Source organism: Acanthisitta chloris, unplaced genomic scaffold (genome assembly GCF_000695815.1).
Source record: "Acanthisitta chloris isolate BGI_N310 unplaced genomic scaffold, ASM69581v1 scaffold6367, whole genome shotgun sequence".
In the NCBI taxonomy this organism is placed as follows: domain Eukaryota; kingdom Metazoa; phylum Chordata; class Aves; order Passeriformes; family Acanthisittidae; genus Acanthisitta; species Acanthisitta chloris.
The window spans coordinates 47,191-68,421 of NW_008681987.1; the positions used below are offsets into that span (position 1 = coordinate 47,191).

At 37.0% G+C, this 21,231-nt stretch overlaps 1 protein-coding gene across 1 annotated transcript in view; it reads left to right on the forward strand.

Annotated features, from left to right (window-relative positions):
* Positions 1-21,231, forward strand: part of BRE (brain and reproductive organ-expressed (TNFRSF1A modulator)) — a gene marked incomplete at its 3' end in the record, with an annotated part of 88,853 nt that overhangs the window by 44,421 nt on the left and 23,201 nt on the right. The window contains exons 4-5 of the mRNA XM_009078303.1: positions 3,955-4,149; positions 8,540-8,614. Of these exons, the coding sequence (XP_009076551.1) occupies positions 3,955-4,149; positions 8,540-8,614 (270 nt within the window). The remainder of the gene's footprint in view (positions 1-3,954; positions 4,150-8,539; positions 8,615-21,231) is intronic.

The following is a 21,231-nucleotide window of genomic DNA, read 5'->3' on the forward strand; positions in this document are numbered from 1 at the left end:
TGGCACGTATTTTGACATAGCATTGAAATTGGATCACAGTAAAATGATTTAAAAGTATTTTCAGGTGAATGAACCTAGTGCTTAGGGCAAATAAGCTGCACTAAGATATGTAAAAAGAAATTTCATACATAACCGTGTAATTGTATTCAGTAGTGTTTGTGTTGAAATATATAAATTAAAGTCTTCTGAAAAGAACAGCCCTTCTGCAAAGGTAACAAAATGGATAGAAATGTAATGGTCTATTGCCAAATACCAAGGGCTACAATAATATAATTCTAAGGCTAAAAATTAGCAGTTATTTAAATCAGAACTTGCATTATGGAAAATTTGTAGAACCATTGTATGTTTACTCTTTCATCAGTGAGAATCTGTTGTAATTCATACATGTATTGAGTGGGTAATTTTTCTCCAGGTGATTTGTTTTTATAACCAGTTTGTACTTTGAAACTTTAGTTACTGAGTGAAAGGTGTTCAGTAAGGATCCCACAGTCAAATCAATCATTTTAACTCCTGTAACTTTAAAACAGTATGTATTAAACACTGTTTCGATGCAGTGTTGTTGAATTCTTTGAAGAGAGCAGTTCTCTAGCCCTGTGCTGGACAGATGACAATGGATTTCCTCTTGCTCTTTTTTTGTTCTGTAGTGTAACGTTATTTAAAAAACAAAAGGTTCAGTTGCATTTAGGTCAGTTATTAAAATATTGTTGGTCATTTCCTTTGACAGAACATTTCTATTGTGTTATACCAATGTCATTAGGAGGAAAGGTTATTCCCACTTGTCTGGCTGATATCAATACATACTGGCATATTACATCCTCTGGCTTTCTGGAAATGCTTTATTTGAACAGCAGCTTGAGAACAGGAAATTTAAGGTTATATGCCGTCTGGTTTCAGACTGCATGATAGAAAATGTGTTTCCTAGAAGACGCTGTCTACCTGACAGATTTTCTCTAGTATTTTGTAGAATTGTATAAGCTTAAACGGGTTCAAGTTGTGAATAGATTTTTACCAGTTGTGGATGGCAGACAACATAGAACAAGGCTTTTAGTCACTCTTGTAATGGGTATTTGAGGAACTTACAAGAAATGTATTTGTAGTACAAGTCTTTTAGTCACTCTTGTAGTGGATATTTGAGGAACTTACAAGAAATGTATTAGAATCTCACTCATTCACCAATTACTCTGGAATGTGGTTTACCTTTTTAAGGTGGGGCAGTGGTAATATTCACATTTGATAGTTGTTCCTACTGTTTAAGAGGGGGTAAAATCTGTACTTTTACATTAAGCCATGGTCAGATGTGAAGTCTGTGACACTGTGGTAGCTTCTAAGGGCAGAGGTTCAAGGAGAGCATTTTAGCCATGCTCTGCAGCCCTTTCTACCAGAATCATAGTGAGCAGAATAGGAGTACAGATTAATCCTGTAGCTGTTCATGTGTGTAAAACAAAGCAATATACGTTTCATGTTGCTTTCACTGATAAATTAGGCTGGTATGTTTAAAGCGATGGTGCTGAAAATGAGAAAATTGTTTTGGTAACATCTTAATATATATTGCTGCAGTGGGAAAAAATACAAACTTGTGGAAAGAGAAATGCTTGAAGTATTAAGCCTTCATACACATATACTGAAATCTATATAAAACTGTTCCATAGGGATATATCTACAGTAATCAGAAATAATAGAAATTATAACCCTTTTTAACAGAAATATCCACCGCAGAGATTAGGCTACGAGTAGATTTCATTGTAGAGCTGAAGATACGGTGCCTGGTGAATAGCTGGTTAAGCTTTCTGTCTGCCTTCCCAGAGTGTCAGAAGATAAAATTTGTACACAAGTCATTAATTTCTTTTCAGACAAGAACTATGGAGTGTCACCTTGATAAGATCCCCTGTTTAAGTCTAAGCTTCTTGTAAACCTCTTCGTAGAACAAAAAATAGCTGAGGTTGAAAAGAGCCATTGGATAGAGATCATCTAGCCCTCCTGCCCTGCCTGGGCAGGGTCAGATAGAGCAGACTGTCCAGGGCCTTGTCCAGTCGGGTTTTGAGTATCTCCAAGGACAGAAACTGGACAACTTCTCTGTGCAACCCTTTCATGTATATTTATTACTTCTGGTGTTACCCAAAATGTGAATAGCTTGTGTATTGTAGGGGGCATGGTTTTTATCCAGCTTCATTCATTTATTTAATCTGGGTTAGGAAATACCATTTTTATAAGTTTGAATACAAGGCAGACTTGTACAGAAGTATTTTCTGCCCTTTCATTGTAGAAAATGCTGCATACCAAAGCAGTTTTTCCACTGAAGAGGCAAAACAGGGCTAATGAATTTTTTTCTGCTTGCCAAAGAATGTAAATTATGCATATAACTTGTCTATGAAATGTCTGCAACTTACAGGACAAAAGTAACATGCCATCTGTAACTACATTGAGGTCAGACACTGGTAAGAAATTTTATGTGAAGCTACTATATCTTCACTTAGTTGTAAAATGCAGACGTTTTGGCCAGTTCTGAGTTTCTGAATATTAGCTGTACAGTCCATGCAATTTAAAATGCTATTGCAGCTAGTTTGTTGTTATATGTCTGTGTGTGATACACTACCTTCCAGTACCTAAAGGAGCCTTCAAGAGAGCTTGGGGAGAGACTTTTTACAAGGGCATGGAGTGGGAGGAGAAGGGGTAATGGCATCAAATTAAAATAGGGTAAGTTTAGATTAGATATAATGAAGAAATTCTTCACTCTGAAGGTGGTGAGGCACTGGAACAAGTTGCCTAGAGGTGCTGTGGTTGCCCCATCCCTGAAAGCGTACAAGGCCAGGTTAGATGGGTCTTAGAGCAGCCTTGTCTAGTGGAAGGTGTCCCTGCCTCTGAACTAGATATCTTTAAGGTCCTACCAACCCAAACCTTCTGTGATTCTGTGAAATACAGATTAATTTTGCTTATACTGGAAGCCAACCGAAAGCCATATGGTGATGTAACATGCTCTGAGCTTGTATGAAAGAGACCTCTGGAGGACCCAAGTACAAAGCATGTGAGGACTTAAGTACTTTTTGTATTACTACTGTCTCGTGTCCTAACAGCGTGGAATACAGGGTGAGTTCCTATCTGCCTTTAACATAGGTCCATTTTAGGTCAACCAGCTGTAGGCATACAGCATGGATCATGTTAGGTATGGTTTGTAACACAGAAAACCCTCCTGAAAAAGCTTACTGTGCACAGAAGACTGGTCTAAGCCAGTGTTAAGAGTAGTTAAACTGAGTGATAACGTTGCTATTCTGCTAGTGACATGGTTATCTTAATTGTATTATCTTTCTTCTTTCTGTTAACTGTGTTTCTTGAGATGCAGTCAGCTTGTAATAACAACTTCTGCCAAGCACATTGAAGAGACTTCTGTGCATGGATAGCATATGTGTTAAGGGGATGAATCAAGGTAACTCTAGTGAAGAGACAGTCCAGGAGAAATAAACCACAAGGTCGAGGCAAGAGAAGATTTGCTCTATCACAATGAATACTGCAGTCACTGTTTGAATAGTGGAGCAGAGCAGTTTCTGTAGTTGGTGTTAATTTGACATATTCACTTGGCTGACTGCCTCTCGAATCAGATAGTGTGCAGGGTTGTACTTACCTGATCAGTTTTATTTTTTTATTCAGACTTCTCAAGTTCTCAAATGTAACAGTATAATTTTAGGGAAGAATAGAATGGTAATTTGGACCTTTCTATGCCTGGTAGTAGCTCCGTTAACAGTTTTGTAGTAGGTGTCCTGTTTGACATTAAGTCTTGCTTTTGCTGTTTCACCTGGTTTTCTTCCAAAGCATGATACAACCTTTGCATCTAATAGTATGTTTTAGCTTTGTCACAAAGCTTCCACGTGCATATGTGCCTCGGGTATCACTAGGGAAAGGGTAGTGCTTGTCTTTATTGCTGTAAACAGTTTTGGTCTCTGATCTTTTCTATTTCAACAGAATTTAGCTTCTTGGAATCCTTCAAACCCGGAATGCCTCCTGCTTGTTGTGAAAGAGCTTGTGCAGCAGTATCACCAATTTCAGTGCAGCCGATTACGTGAGAGCTCTCGTCTCATGTTTGAATATCAGACTTTACTTGAAGAGCCCCAGTATGGAGAAAACATGGAAATTTATGCTGGCAAAAAAAACAACTGGGTAAGCTATTATTTCTGCTTAAATGCTTTTAACTGATACAGCTATTGCCTTGGAAAACTGGAGTTCTTTCTGTGGATCTCCATGGTTTGTGTTTCCAATAGAAAAAAAAAGGTCTATTTGACTCGAGTTCATTTTCTCTATCCTCTCTGTTTTGTATGTTGCTGCCATTCTGTTACCTTGTTTGAACCAGATTTCCAGGTGCATCACTGTTGTTGAACCTGTGACTCCTTCGTCTGATTTATAGATGAGAACTGCAACTGTTAAAAAGCCTGTGCTGTACTTACAGGGCACAGTACAACATTATGTGGAAGTTTGAGTTAGCTCTGAAGATTTGAGAGGCAGAATAGGATTGTTGGTAGACACCCTGCCAGCAAAGCAGCCTGCTTTAGGGGTAGGATGCATTAGGGTGTGGTTACACATTGTGACTGAGTTGATTTAAATGGTAGCTGCAGCTGCCAGTCTCTCTCTGACATACATCTAGGCTGAGATGAGCTGTTTCAGGAACCTAAACTGGAGAGGAATAGCTAACCCAACTAATTTTCTGCAAAAGGAGTACAGATGGGCTAGAGCAGTGACTGTGTAGGGCCATGCCTTCACACAGCAGTCAGACATTAAAATGGCTTATCTGTTTCCTGAAGTTCTATCCTTTGCTTGGGAAATGCACCATGCCATGTAGAAATACTCTGAGTATGCCATCTCAGGCTTCTAAACTGAGGCTGTTGGCAGTGTACTCTTTTGGTTAGTGTGTGAGTTGACTTATTTTTTTAACTGATCTCTAACACAGACTAAGCTTTGCAAAAATCAGGGTTTTTCTCTGCTGGTAATACGGAAAATTTGGAGTGAGATATGCCAGGAAATACCTAACTGTGTTTATGCTGAGCATCTTCTCTTCTTGCTTTGAGCAACAGCATACTCTTTTAAGATAAACTGGCCTTCAGAAGCCCTATCTTCTGAAATAGATGCAGTCTGAAAATCTATGAAAATTCAGCACTCCTATTATCAGGGCCTAGATTTCAGCTTCATGTTGCTTTAATCATCCTTAAATTACAGGTGATGGAAATATGTTTACTTTGCAACTCACACTACTTGTATTCATCTGTTTTTCTCTTCTTAGACCAGTCATTTTGGCTTTTATATTTTAACCCAAGTAAAATTTTCTTCATCAGACAAATTCAGATCTCTTTTTTTTAATAGATCAGAATATTTCATTGAAATCAATTTGTTCTTAAATGTTATTCTCCACAATTACTACATCTCTAAATTTCATCAGGCTGGTTTACTGAACTATTGGCTTTCTGAAATGTGCTCACATTTTATCATAGTTTTTGGCAGCTGCAAAAATTTGACTCAAGAATGTAGAAAACTAGGGGTTTTCTTCTCTTTCATAGAAAAGACATATCTACTGAAGCCTTTTGAATGTATTTCTCAGTCTTTGGTGACCGAATAAAGAGCTTTTACAAAAAGTTTGAAATGCTGTCTTAGTTTAAAATGTTCCAATAAAATAAATCTTGCATACATTTTGAGTCAAATCCTTTCTCATCGCTGCAGAGCTATTTTTGAGGTGTCCATACTGTGTGTTTTGTTTTCAAAGTTTGCATTCTCTATCAAGAAGACTATAAGAGTCCTGTTTGGAGGTTCTGTGAACCTGGTGTCTACACTACAGAGGCTTGTTTATTAGTGTCCTAAAACAAGACTATGAAACTAACTTGAGTAGTTCTCCTTCCTGTCCTTTACAACTGTTTTGTTAACCTTGATGATCAGCAAATTAGGACTTTTTCTAAAAAGCAGGAGGTAAACTGCCTATTATCTCCTCTGCCTAAAAGTCATTGAAATTCATATTGCTGCTGTCTCTCAGGAATCAATTGTAGTTCAGCAGTCTTCTGAAATAATCAACTCTGAACCTTGCACAGTGTTATGAAAGCAATCATCTTAAGTGCATGAGTTAAAAAAACTTGGAAAAGGAGTCCTGAATTCAGTGCTGGGTCCCAAAATGGAACAGAAATTTTCTCTTATACTTCTGTTCCATGATCTCCAATTTACTGATGCTATCTCCAAGATCTATGACAAATAGACAAACTGTTATCTAGCTTAGTACCCTCATGTTGGCACAGTACCAGCTGATGTAGGAGCCCATTAACTATCTAATTTCTAAGTGCTGTGGCCAGAAATTCACTTGACCTGATGCCTGTATCCAGCTGTTTAGAGCTGGGTAGGTGAGCACCATGGACAGGGCCTGCTCCCTGCCCTGCCAGAACACTTTTGGAACTAATACTTCACAAAACAATCTTGATTGAATGACATAAAAGATCTAGGCTGCAAGTCCACATCTTGGACAAGACTTCCTGTGCAAGAAGTCTGATTTTTCTGCTTGCCTAAATAACACAGCATCAGAAAGTTGGCATCTGTCCTCACAAGTAGTGTCCTCAGGAAAGGTTTCAGAGTCTGACTTTAATATACACTCACTTCTTGTTGCATATTGTTTCTATGAGCAATTTCTTTGCCTCTCTCATGTGACTATCAGAGACAAATTTTAAGGGCATTTCTGAGCTAGCTGTCATCAGGGTGGATTACAGCCCAACATCGCACAAACCCATTTGGCAAATGATGTAACTTGAAAGGTACTATTGGAAAGATTTTGATTGCATTCCACATCTTGGTTTTTCTTGTTTAGTGACTTGAAGTTGGAATGAGTTTTCTCTTGTTCATGCCTGGTAGATAGACCAAGAAACAAATTGGCACTGACATTAGCATTGTTTATTGTATATCTGCCTAGTACAACATCTTTATGTGCTTACTTGCTTGGAGTGAAATCTTTGCTTAATTTAGGCATAGAATAATTGAAGGAATCCTGTTCTGTAAATTTTTTTCCTTTTCAGTTTTGTTTCATGTCAATACCACAGAAAATAATGTCATTAGCTAACAATCACCTATGGTCATCAGCTGCCCTGCTTAGCAGCTTGCTGTTCATTTTGGAAAGGCAGTTTCCATTGGCTTTGACCTTCAGTACTTTTTCAGAGAGGCTTGTGCATTGGCAAGCTGGTTTCTGTCGGGGTTTTATTCAGCCAGTTCTTTTCTGCATCAATATGCATAGCATTTGATGTGGTCTGTCGTGGAGGCTTGTGGTCTGGTGATATATGACCAGTGACAAGCTTCATGTTGTCTCTTATGCTGAGCTCTAAGCAGTTTATGACTTAGCACAGCAAATCGAGAGGGGAGGCACAAATACTGACTGTTTTGCAAAGGTGTATGACAAGTTTTTGGCATCAGTACAGGAGACATGGAATGCTTTTCTCTTTAAGAGCCTTTGGCAGGCTGTTCTCACAGCTGGGTAGAGTTCTTGTGGTAGCATCTGTACCTGTAGTAAAGCAGTGTCCTAAAAGGTATCAGTGTGACATCTCTATTTTTCTTCTCTCTTTGTCTGGCTGTGCAAAACATTTAAAATATTAAAATGAAAATTAGGTGCAGACAACAACAATTTGTCTCAAATTATCCTAATTTTTTGTACTTAATTGCATAAAATCAATGTTTAATGCTTTCTTTACTGCTAATTTGACCTACCTAACAAATATAGCTGCTGCGTGGCTACTTCATTGAACAAAAAATAGAGATAACAAAATGCTAATCTGGAGGAAATCAGGCAGGCATTTGTTTTTAAAAAAGAGTCAACTTCATTGCTTGATAACCAGGTGGGCAAAGTCTGGTTTTAAGGAAGTGTATGAAACAGAAAGGAAATCCTCCTCATTTCCTTTGCATACACTTTATATGTAAGAAAGAGCTACACTTGGGGGACGCTTGGCAAATTTTCAGTCAATAGTTGTCTAGGTGTTGGGAGTTAGATAATTCTGAAAACAAATTGTTTAAAACCTACTTCAGTTCTTTATGTTTATTCAGAGGACACTTTGATACATTCTTACCTTTCTCAACACAAATTCTCTTATGTATATCTGCAGTGTTTGTGAAGATGCCTCTATTTTATCTACATACTCTTGCTAATTTGTCAGGTTTTTAGCTTTGCTTTCAGTTTGCAGCTCTCACCAGACCTTTGTCCAGAAATTAGTACAGCCAAGGTACATCTATATTTAGGGTGTGACAAAGTATAGTCTGATTTTTGTCATGCACATTGTTTTATTCTGACTACCTTTTTGCTGTTGACTTACTGGCAAACATGTTTTATGGCTTTTAAGGTGGTTTTTTTTCCTATAACACCTGTGAAATCTGTAACTTTTTTCCTCTTCAGCAATTCTACTCAGCAGTTTAGTTTTAAATCTCAGCCCTTCCCTTTGGTATGAGCTCTTAGACGTTTTTCTGGTTAATATTTCATCCACAGAACATTCAATTTGTGGTTCTGTTTTAGCCACCAGGTCTCATTGTTGTTATCTTTTTTCCACAGACTGGAGAATTCTCAGCTCGATTCCTCTTGAAGCTGCCTGTAGATTTCAGCAATATTCCTACATATCTTCTCAAGGTAAAATGAATGTCTTAAGTTGACAGTATTTGTGAGAGATTATGAATTATTGAAATGTTCTTAGTAAATATTTTTACTTTCCTGCCCTCTTCCTCTCCAAGAGTTTGGAGGTCTACCATTTCTAAATCTGACTGGATTACATTTTGGAAAGGGGATGTTGGACATACTGGTGTTTTATGTGCCATTTGCTCAGGTAGTTGATTCACACCTATCACTCCAAGGGACCTTGCAGGATTTAGAAGGCTTGCAGGCTGTAGAAGGTGGCATGCAATACGGATATTCTGGGTTTTTACACAGTATGATAAGCAGCAAACTCTTGACCATATCCAAGGTGTTATCTTTGGCAATAAATTCAAACACTTCCAAAAAAAATTTTTATATGAGTCTAAGGAATTTCATGACATGTAAATGCTGGGGGTTTTTAAGGAACAGTCCCAGTTGTACCAGTAGTCTTTATAGGAGAAGCAGAAAAGGAAATGAAATATACCATTTCTTAACAGGGAGTGAACTGAAATCTTCAGTGATTCCTTTGTTGTTTACAATGAACACAAATTTGACCAAATACTTTGAAAAGCAGGACTACAGAGTATTTGTGAATTGGAAAAAATGGTGTTTATTTATTTGCTAAGAGGAGAAAGGGGGCAGGAGGGGAGCGACTTGTGCCAAGCTACCAACATGGAATAATTTTAAATGAGTGCTTTTCACAGCATGGGGCAGTCTCTCTTTCAAGCAGCCACTGTGGAAGTCCATCATAAAGTCAATGTTACTATATTCAGAGAACACAGTGAAAGATCTGGTTTTTCTCTGTCTATCATTACTGTCAGAATGAAGTGTCAGAACTTCGATTGCAGACAAGTTTTGAGTCAGTTGATGTTGCCAACACTCGTCTTTCCTTTAAACTGCATCTTTGCCTCCTTACTCAGTCTTTTAAATATTTGGAAAGAGAAACAGCACTTAATCTTTAGCAACTAATGTGTAGAGATGAAAACGTCAGTGTGGATCCCATTACCTCCTCTTCATCTTATTGTTAGAACTGTCTTCGACTATTGTTAGCTCACAATTGCAAGTGTGAGTCTGCAGTGTTTCTCCAAATAAGAAGTTTTGAGCTACAAACCATGAAAATAAAGGCAGGCACAACTATAATCTGACTGAAATTTTTGGTGGGAGTCTGCAGCTGGTATCCTATGATCTCTCTATCCTGTGAATAATGAGCTGCTCCTAACTTTCTCAAAAGCATTCAGAAATTTCCAGTTTGTTCCTGTATTCATAGTGGCAGTCCTTGTCTCAGCTGCTGTCTTTTATCAGGGCCTTTTCTACTCACTTAATGGGATGTTTCCAGTCAGGTGTAAGAACTTTGGCCAAGGCCTTTCCCAGAAAGGCTGATGCAGCAGGATACAGCAACAGTTCACCTGGACTGCAGAATGCCTGTGATTTGCTTGTGAAAGACTGTGGAAAAATGGAGACTGAGAATGTATAATGTGAACTAGGCTGTCTGCTCACTCCAGAACTCCCAAGTGCCATATTTTCCAGGAACAATTTTAAATGCGTCAGGGATTTCAGGAAAAGCGCATAAGCAGTATGTGCAATAGCTTCAGTCACAGGGCTGTCTTGTACCTCTGTTCAGCCTCTGGGGAAACCTGGAGGTTGGAAGGTGGTGTATGATTTACGTAAGTAACTGTCATCATGTAGAATCCCCATGGTAGAAACAGATTGTGCTGTTGTTTCTGAGGAGTAACGTTTTCATGCATGACAGCATACTCCTCCTTACTGTAGTTCCCTATCATGTTCACTAACCATGTTCTACCTTCTCTAAACAACGTTGCTATACTGTGGGTAAATGATTAGTGCTCCACAACTTCTTCCTGGAGCTTTGTTCACCCTCAGTACTGAGTGATTCATTAGTCTGAACATGTTTGTTTTGCATGCATATATAGTGTGATGTCAAGAGACATGCACAGTAGGTAGCAGAATCAAAGTTTCCCAGTCTACCTTTATTTTGACATTTCTAAAATCTTAATGTCTTAGCTCTGGGGTTTTAAAATTAATGTATTTTTATATGTAATAGCCTGGATTTTTACAAATGCAGATCCTTCTTGATGAGCAATGTACTGATGAAATACTTAGCTTTCTTAGTCAGGCTTCTACTATGCAAGCTGACAAGTTAACTGTCTGTAGTAGGAAGGTGCTATGTAGTCTGGGTGAGTAGCCACAGAAGAAGAGGTACTGTTTTATTCCAGTCATGTTTGTTGACTGCAGAAGAATGGTTTGACTCAGTTTTCAGCACAGATTATGACAGTGTGCTCTGTACCAGGCATGGATCTCATACCCCTGCTGCCTTTAGGTATCTGCATTCTGACATTATCAGCTCTATGAATGTCATATCATGTGACAACAACATAAACAACATAAAGGCAGGTAGAATTGAAACTACTCTATGGTTGAAATAATTATGCTCTGACTACTCCAAATTCATAAAGCTATTTTAAAAGCTTGTCCATGTCTTACTTACTGTTTCGTTTGGAGTTTTTTGGATGAGACTTATAATATAAATAGATCTTTAACTTATTGCAATAAAATAGTTTATTTTTCCATCACGTCTGCCAGTTTTGTTGGTTTCAGTGCTACCTGCTGGATTATGGTACATGATTGATAGAGCATCTATTGGTGCAGTGGAAATAATTGTTAATATATTACTTTCAAAGGTGGAAGAGCAGTCAGTAATTGAAGTCCATTAGTGTATTAACAGCTTAATGTTTTACTGCAGAATTTAATGTGTTTAAATTATGTTCTAGGCTGTAGCCAATCTTACAATGTGCATTAGCTTCTCTGAAATGATTTGCAGAGTTCAAACCTGTGTTATGCTTTCCCTGATGTCTTCTTTTTTGATGTAATTAATACTACTTGTATTAAAATCTGGTTAAATACTCAAAGACCATTATTTTTGCCTAATCAATCACTCCTAGGACCCCAATGATTTGTAATGCTCTTCTAAAATGTTTATTGATGTCAGTAGGTCATCGCACTACAAGTGTGACTGTACAGCCTTGTAATAGAAGCCAGCACTCAGGTGTGAGGATGTAAGCTGTGAGATCAGTCTGTAGCATCATAAAGTCTTTGTGTTTGTTGAGAATAAATTCTGGAATCACAGGATCTTACTCTGTCAACTCTGCATTCATGGTGGAGAGAGTACTCTCTCTATGGAAAATAAAAATTTGAAGGTGTAATATTCATGGTGGAGAGAGTACTCTCCCTATGGAAAATAAAAATTTGAAGGTGTAGCATAAATTGGATTGTTATGGACTGGAGTGGTGAATTTACCAGGTTATTTCAAAGGTATTCACTATGCTAAATTTAAAATTGAGTTCAAGTGTGTGTGCGTTTTAAGGAAAATAATTGAGTATGTTAAGAAGATAAAATGGTTAAAAGAGCAGTGCAGGGTACACTGTCTCTTTGTTTGAAATCTGAAATTCTAGTAAAAGTTCTTCAGTTATTATGTAGTTGGAAACAGTATGCCATGTAATGTCTGCAGCAGATAAATCTCTTTTCATAACTTTTTTTGGCATACTCCTTCACATTTGAAAGAAGAAGTATCATTGTTTATTTTTCATGCTAAAGAACTGTTCAAGAAGAATTGTTAGCTTACTCTTTAAAAGTACCTTCAGGAAAAGACAGCCTTTCATTATTTTTCTTTCAGAAAGTAACACTTTAATTCACAAGTTTTTAATTTAATGTGGACCTTCATGTCCACTTTTAAATTGTTTTCTTATGCAAATCCATTTGACACAAGTGAAAATTTGAAGTGTTGAAACAACTGCAGAATTAAGCTGTTGACTAAACTACTGCAAAGTTCATTATGTTAAGTCTTTCATTAAGGTTCTCTTATTTGAAAACAATATGACTTTGGCTCAGGACAGTCCTTACATCTGTATCTGTTTACTATTATACTTTCTCCTTTTTTTAAAGCTGGATTTTTAATCAGCACATTTGCTTTGACTTAAATTCTTTTCTATTGGTTGCAGCATTTTTATTTTTTGCCACAATATATTAGAAATGGAAGTATTCACTGTACCTACTGGTTTTAAGGGTCAGTCTCTAGTTCATATTTCTGCCTTTCTACAGATACAGAGATCTCTACAGATGCCACAGTAACACTGAAGGTAATAGGCTTAGCATCTAAAATGCCTCTTCCAAATTTTCACAGAATCATAGAATTGTTTCGATTGGGAAAAAATTATAATACCTTCAAGTCCAACCATTAACCCGGCACTGCCAAGGCCACCACTAAACCATGTGCCTAAGTACCACATCAGTTGAACACTTCCAGGGGTAGTGACTCCACCACTTCCCTGGGCAGTCTGTTCCAGTGCCTGACCACCCTTTCAGTGAATAAATTTTTCCTAATACCCCATCTAAACCTTCCCTGGTGCAACTTGAGGCCATTTCCTCTGGTCCTGTTGCATGTTACCTGTGAGAAGAGGCTGACCCCCACCTTGCTACATTAGATATTTATAGAGAGCAATAAGGTCCTCCTTGAGGCTCATTTTCCCAGGACTAAACACCCTCCAGCTCCCTCATCTACTTATTGCAAGACTTGTGCTCCAGACCTTCACCAACTCCCATGCTCTTCTCTGGACTCACTCCAGCACATCAATGTCTTTCTTGAAATGAGGGGCCCAGAACTGGACGCACTACTCGAGGTGAGGCCTCACCAGTGCCAAGTACAGGGGCAAGATTCACTGCCCTAATCCTGCTGGCCACATTATTGCTGATCCAAGGCAGGATGCCGCTGAGCTGCTTGATCATCTAAGCATGTTCATTCTATGTAGTTTTGTTCAGCTAGGAACTTGTGTGTAATCATAATGACAAATCAGTCAAAAATCAGTTAGGTAATTTACAAATTGTACTGGATTATGTGACTGTAGTATGAGTGAACTTCAGAGCATGCTGCCAGTGTTGCTGTTGAAAACAAGACATGTAGGCATTTTCTTCTCATTTCCATGGGTTTTTTAGGTTTTGATTAAGTAAGAAGTTCCCTGATTAACACCACCTTCTTGTATGTATCTTTTGAAGGACTCATTTCCTATTTGTTATGTACCTGCTTGTTTGGCCTGGTGTGTAAGTAATATCAGGACCAGTTTAGCTATCCTACTGTGACCAGCAGCCTTCCAGTAATTTCTTACTATCAAGTGTTAGGGAAATAGGCAAAGCAGATCTGTTTCTTCTGAGGAACTTTTTTTGTGATGACCATTGTGTTTAGTGCATATCTTTTAGAACTGAAACGAATAACAGACATTGTCTAGACACATTGCCAGGGGCCAAACAGTTGTGTGTAAGACTGTCAATGGAAAAGGTTTATCCTCAAGTTCCAATTGAAAGATAAGAACATATTTGTGTTTTGTTTTTTTTTTCCTTAGTGTGATTTCATTGTTTGGAAGTCTCTTAGAAGGCTTCAGTGCAACTTTTGTTTACAACATAGACCAAATGCAAAGTACTGTGAAAAGAGTGCAGTACTAGTGTATGTGTATCAACTATAGTAGAGAACAAACAAAAGTGTAATGCAGGGTCAAATGAGTTTTTTTCCAGGTCAGTTTCTTGACTGTTGTAATTTAGCAGTTTGATTTGACAGCATTTAAGGTTTCTGTTAAATTGCAGCAAATCTCTTATATAAAAAGCAGCACTCATGCTGTTTAAAAAAACTGAGCTAATTAGTCTGAAAAGGCATAATATTTTCTTTTGCTTTTAATCTTCATTTGGTTTTGTTTGTAGCTGGCTAACTAAAACCTGATGTGTAGTGTCCTAAGATCACAAACTAAATGGCAAGAACAATTTAGAGTCCAGATCTGACTTGATCTTTTTACAGTAAACTGTTTTATTCTATGCTGGGCAGTTACCTCTCAAAGGAGTATAGGACATTATGTAGTATGTACTATTTGACTATCTTTCACAACATATTTGTGTTGGATTGAATGATGGACCTGTATAACATGTGAAGCTTATCATGTCTGTGGTTACCAGTAGGAAAACTGAAGGTTTATAAGTCTGACAGATAATCCTGAAATAATATGTAGTTTTCGTAATTCACACTACTTCGACCATGCTTTCCATAGAGATCTGTTAGGCTAATATATAGGTTGCTATTAATATTATACTACTTAAAACTTTGTGACAGAGGCACAAAGTTAACTTCCTGGATTATATTCTGTAATGTATTCCTTATCTTAATATGTGTGTAAGCATTTGGAGCAAATAATTTAAATTTTAAAAGTAGACGACAGTAAGATATTCACTAAATTACTTGTACCAGCATTAAATTACTTAAACAGAATATTGGATCATCAAAGACTTCTCCTGTTAATAGTTGAAAGGCAAACTTTATAGCACGCAATTATAATGAGCCACTGAGATTTTAGATTAGAAGTGGCTCTGTGCAAGTTAGTACTGGCAGCATTTGAACCAGTATAGTTTGTAGTAGCTGGAGCCAGTAAATTGCATGATCTAGAGGCTGTGAAAATAAGTGTAAACTGTGTGTGCAGAAGACATTTATCAATAAGAGATGGCATGATACTTGTGTTTCATGTCTCTAAGAATCTTCCATTTTAGTCTGTGCCCAGTAATCCGTGGTTTACTTTTGCTGTCCACTTTTTTCATTGAAAAGTGCTAGATGCAATGCCAGTGAGGAATGCCTTTATATGCTGGCCAGTGTCAGAGTAGCAGCTGGTTGCCAGAAGCATGCAAAACTCCAAGCAGGGGAGCTTACATAATGACTGAGGCCAAAAATAAAAGTATTTAATAAAAATTGTTGTGAAATGTTTCTGGCAGTTTAGGAAATTGTGGAATCATAAAAATAGTGACTTTTCTGATGATTAAATATTTTATCATATAATAATTAATCCATATTTAATGTTAACTTAATAAACATAAGATCTGTCAGCTGTAAAAAAAAGTTTGGCGGGGTTGGTTTGCTTTTTTTTGTATTGAGCAGGATGTTTCGATTGTCACTATAGGTAAAAGTGTTAGATCTTATATACTCCCCTGTATTGTGCTTCCTGGCTAGTCTTACTGCTGCAGCTGTATTATTAACCTTACAGAGTTTTGCAGGATAGGTCAGCCCTCTTGCTTTACACAGAATCTTGTGATTCTTCTGGTCTTGGAGAGTTAAGACTAAAGTGGTAACTGCTCTGATGTTTCAGATGTTTTACTCTTAGTATCTTCTGCCCACAAACCAAGGGAAGCAAAGCTCTACAAAAATATGCTTTTTAATAAGAATGTGTTATATTTAAATTTTGTAAACTGATCAGTTCCCTTTATTCTCACTAAATTTTGTTAGTACAACTTTTCCCCAACTACATGATTCATTTGTAGTATCTAGTCACTAAAACCACATAAAACATGTTAGTGTCAGGAGCACCTTAAGCTCCATATGCTGAAGGCCAAAAGCAATTTTGTAAATCAGCTTTTTCTGTGATTTATTGGAAGATTTTGTTAATAAGATCTGTCAACTGGAACAGCTCATTCGGCACAGCTGATGATTTTTATAGGTTATGATCTTAATATGAATCATAATCTCCAATCAACTGTATTTCTGATGACAGTTATCTCATATTTAAACATTTTATATTTATAATGCAATAGCAAAGGAAAGGACCACCACATCTACTGACAAATCTTACTATATTCATCTTAATTTCTGTGGGTTTTTTTTTCTCTAATTTGGTAGAACTACTAATTTGCTATTCAGAGATGACTAGAAATGGGGGGGAGTGTCATTAATTTGCTTTAAAAATGAAGAAAAATAAGTAAAAAAGAACATCTGAAATTTAAAAGCCTTTGCATCTGGTGGGAAAGTTTGTAGACACGTTATGTTGCGTGACTTGGTTCAGATTTACTGCCTTGTTAGGGCTTGTAATTTGTACTACTGCTTTACATTTGCATTTTATGTATTGCATAGGAAGAATGGAATTCAATAGCCATAAAAATAATTGTGGGTTATTACATAATGATGGTGCTTGTTTTGTCTGTCATGGTCCACCCATAGTGTGTAGAGCAGGCAGTGTACCATGGTCTTAAACTGGGAAGTGGATCTTGGATATATGTTTTTAAAGCTTTTTATTTAGTTTCCCATGGCCATTTCTTCTTGAAGGAAAAATACTTGATAATTTGTTGAGCATAGAATTTGATCATAACAATAATCTGTAAAATTCATGAACTAGCAAGTCTGTGTTTGCAAATGCAGAAGTACATGAAGCATGATGGCAGGATTTTATGAAGGCTATTTCAATGATGAGCATACAGCCTTTTTCTACCTTAGGTTTCTTCCTTAGGCTACAGATAAAAGCTCAAGTCCTGCAGCTCATATTTTGAGGTTTTAGAGTAAATTTTGTTTACAAAAGTGCCAGTTGCTTACCATTACAAGGAATGGGTTGGTTTAGTGTTTTGGGGTTGTTTTGTTCTGGCTTTCAGGTTATTAGATTGTCTGTCTTCTTCAGAAAGAACAGTACTAACACGAATGTGTGCCTGTGTGATGGTTGCATATGATTCTTAGTCATTCTTGGTTGGGATTCTGTGATTCGCACGGGTGACTTTTTTTCTGTTATATACCCAAAATCCTTTGATGGCTGTCAGTCTAAAAAGGAGGTTTGGGGGTTTCTTTTTAAAAATGTGTACCTGAAAAAATAACTGTGTGGTGGAGTGTATAACACTGTTCACTTTTATTTGGTTTAGAGGTTTACAGGTTTAAGCCAAACATACAAAAAAACATTAAAGCTTTAATGTTGAATCAGTTACTCTCTGCAGTAAACATTCTGAGGTTGAATGATCCATCACATTTATTTTTGTCTAATTGATACTGACAATGTCATTAATCATAATATCATGAAACAAAGTAAGAAAAAGAAATATCTAGGATGTTCTGCCATTTTGCTTCCACATTGCCATAAGAGTGCACAGCATTTTGGCCACCAGTTACTAACAAATATTAACAAATAATTGTTTCTGTCAAGCTACGAATTTCTGTAGTAACTTCTGTTTAGTAAAGTAGTTGCTTGTTTGCATAAGGTGTGTATCTCCTTCCATAAGGTTTTGGAAGGAGACTTTAGATGGAGAAGGCTAAAGGAAAGACTGTCTTGTCCAGCAGCATCTCAGTGAGACTGTGAAAGAACAATTAATCAAACTTAGACCCGTTGACTCTCTATTTCTGTTTTAATGATTTAAGTATTCATGCTGGAACTTGTATGTCTTTCATGTGCTGGGACCTGTAATCATTGCAAACAGCACATCCATGAGAGAGAAGGGGCAGTGGGGAGGAGCATTAATTTGGCTTCATTGGGTGCAATTAGGTGCACTCCTTAGGTCTTAATAGGTAACCAGTGCATCAGAATCGGGGCAAAAGATGTCTGTGAATTAAATGTTGAGTTTGAGTTATATAATGAACTGTCTAGAGTGCATATAAAAGTATGCCCACAAAAGCCAGATAGGAAGTACTTCTGCAGAAGGAAAGTAGTGAAATAGAGTTAAACTAACTCTTGCCATACTTTGTCACTTTAATGATTTGCTTGTTGTAGTTATGTGTAGGGATAAACTGCTGAAATACAGTCTTTTTTAATATATCTGAACATGTTTTTATATTTGGAGATGTCAGATACTCTGTGTTTTACTCTAACATCTTTTCTGGTCTAGAAAAGCATTAGACAAATATGACTGATGTCTTGACTAAAACTGATGAGTGACTGATGGTATGTAAATAATCAGCTACTCATTTGCAAGAACCCTAAGAACCCTGAGGACAATGTGTTGGTTAACAAAGAATAAACACGCTCATTCCAAATGATTATTTTCATTGTTTAGCATTTATAATGTGTGTCCTAGATAAAATCATTAATTCTATCTCATTTCACCTAGACTCATGATGGGTTTTTAAAGTGGTAAATCTTACTTAATTTTCATTTTTCTGTTCTTAAGTGATTAGATAAGTTCTTGAAATGTATGTCAAATTATACACAGGTTACCATTTTTGACTTGCATATAGGTATTGTCCCTTTTTAACTACACAGGTTAGATGAAAATAGTAATGGACCATCTCACAAATTCATGTTTAATATATTGTCCACAGGAGTTGTGACATATGATAAAATACCTCTGTTTTTTAGGCAGGACTTGAAGCTTCAAGTGTATATGAGCTGGGTGTCTACAAATTTACAGTGGGATCCTGAGCTGTGAACTTGTCCAAGACTTTAGCCAGAATGGTGTTCTTTCTCTCCTCTCTCTTTTTGCAGTTTTTGCTATTCATCACAATTACAATGAGCAGTTCCTCAGGTCCAGTTAATTTTGACGCATTTTTTGGAAGGAAAAACAAGCTATGCCTGTCAGCAGGGAGGGTTGTATGACTTTGAACTTGCTGGAGATTTTTCTCCTAGGCCATTTTTCCGCTAGTATGTTATGCCTCCATAAAATTCTTCACTGTTCTTGAGTGTCTTAAGGTGATTTTAGGTATCATGGACACCTCTTAACATTTGGACTGTAACTTATGTTATATTGACTCATAAAAGTCACCTTTTCAACTAGAAAATTGTATGCTGCTTATTCCCCGTCCCACCAAACTATGTAGTTCAACAACAACTACTCCCCTAGCATTAAAAGGTTGAGGGCTTAGAGTTCCAATGATTGGTCCAAGTATTTGGTTTCTATTTCTGAAAGGAACCAGATGCTCCTTGCATGCCACTGAGCTCCATGGCCATAATCTCATTGCAAATACATAGTTTTTCTCAGGATCAAGCTCTTGTTAGGTTGTTCTAGAACTCGACGAAATGGAGTGTGTCTCTGATGATACTTAGATCCTCTATTGTACCTTCTTTCTGAAGTTCACAGAGCCAAGCTGTGTTCTGCATGAAAGAAGAGCACTGTGACTGTTTCACTCATTTTACAGTAAGAATATTAGTAATAATAAATGGAGAAGCAAACAAATATCAAAGAGCAGAGCACATGAAATCTGGCTTGTGGACTGTGACAGTCCTCTCTGCATGAGAAATAGTTAAACTAAAATGCAATTCATCTTACAAATAGAAGCCTTAACTTTCTAGGTAGAATGTAGTTCTTTATGTCTCCATTTCATTTTATGTATATTGGGTATATTGACAATGTGTATAAAATGGCTGTTAAAATGACAGTAATTTCTAGGCTTTGATTTGTATAATTAGCCTTCACTGCACAAGAGCTGCTGAGAAGAGCAGTTTATCTTGTATTAAATACTCATTTTAACATGGCGACTCCAACTGCTTTTTCAGGTTGTTTGTTTTTTTTTATGTAAAATCAGAAATCATTGTTGAAACTTTTTTGCAAGATGTGGAAATAGGTGGATATTACTTGTTTGGTAGAACTAGAGGACGGTAGTGTTAATAATATGATGCTTTAGGACTGCATGCTTTATGAGCTCTCCTAAATCAAAAGAAATGTTGGCATGAAATTGCCAGAGAGATTCTCCTGATTGCAATAGCAAATGTTTCATGAGAAGCTGTGCAGCTGAATTTGTAATAAACACGACTGGCATTTAACGATTGTGTTCTTTCAGCATTGGCTTTACTGTATGGCAGCGACTTAATAACTAAAATATTCTCTTTGTTTCTTTTGTTTGTTTGTTTATCACATGTTACCAGTTCCTTCTTGAAAAGATGTGTGATCAAACTGCAGCCCTATTTACAGGCCTTCAGGCAATGATAGTATCAGATTTAGGAGACTGTACCTGTTAAAGCAACTTGGAGGCATTTGTTATTTGTCTGACTCATGTGAGGCAGCATTGCAGTATGCAGAATTATTTTTCCTTGGCTTCTTTATTTATGAATTTTGTGAATATAGCTGGGTAAATTTATCCTTCCTGGGAAAAATGGTGTACCAGGTTTTATGCCAGTGATATCAAAACATTATCACTGTTACCAGAAGGTAAATAACTGTGTGTGAATAAACAGTATATTAATATAATGCTTCAATACTAAATATACAAGAAGGTATAGCACAAAAAGATAATTTAATAGAAAAGAACTGAGAGTCATTGGAAGCCTAGTAAGAAGAGAAGATCCATCTAAGATTGAAAAAATTGTAGTCTATTAGTTTTGGAAGGATGCATGCCTGGGAAAGTTGGAAAATTATAATAGTGATCTGTTCAAATGGGATTTAGCAAAGAAAAAAAAAATGCTTTTGCCATGCAGTTCAGCAAGACAAAGTAAGTGCATGCTTAGGACTCTTCTTCTGTATCAGTTTTCTGGCACACAAAGATGTAGGTTTTAAGTAAAACAGCCAGATTTGTGAGCAGTAGAAATAAGCTTCATTTCATGCAGGTTTAATCCTTTATCTCCTTGAATCTCTATGCTGTGCCATTATTATTCTCCCATGTGTCCTGCTTAGCAATTTATCAAGTGAGAAGGTGGGAAGTGTTTTCACCTGTTGGTCCCCCAGTTGCTGCTGTTCATAGCAAACTGAATTTACTTGTTAGAATGTTTGGTGGAATAATCAGTTGTGTTACTCCTCTACCTGACTGTTGATCCTCACATGTCTTCTATGAACCAAAAACAGGTCAGGAAAAGAAGAAAAGAGAGTAGAGAGGCATCTGAAAGTGTCGTTACATATGC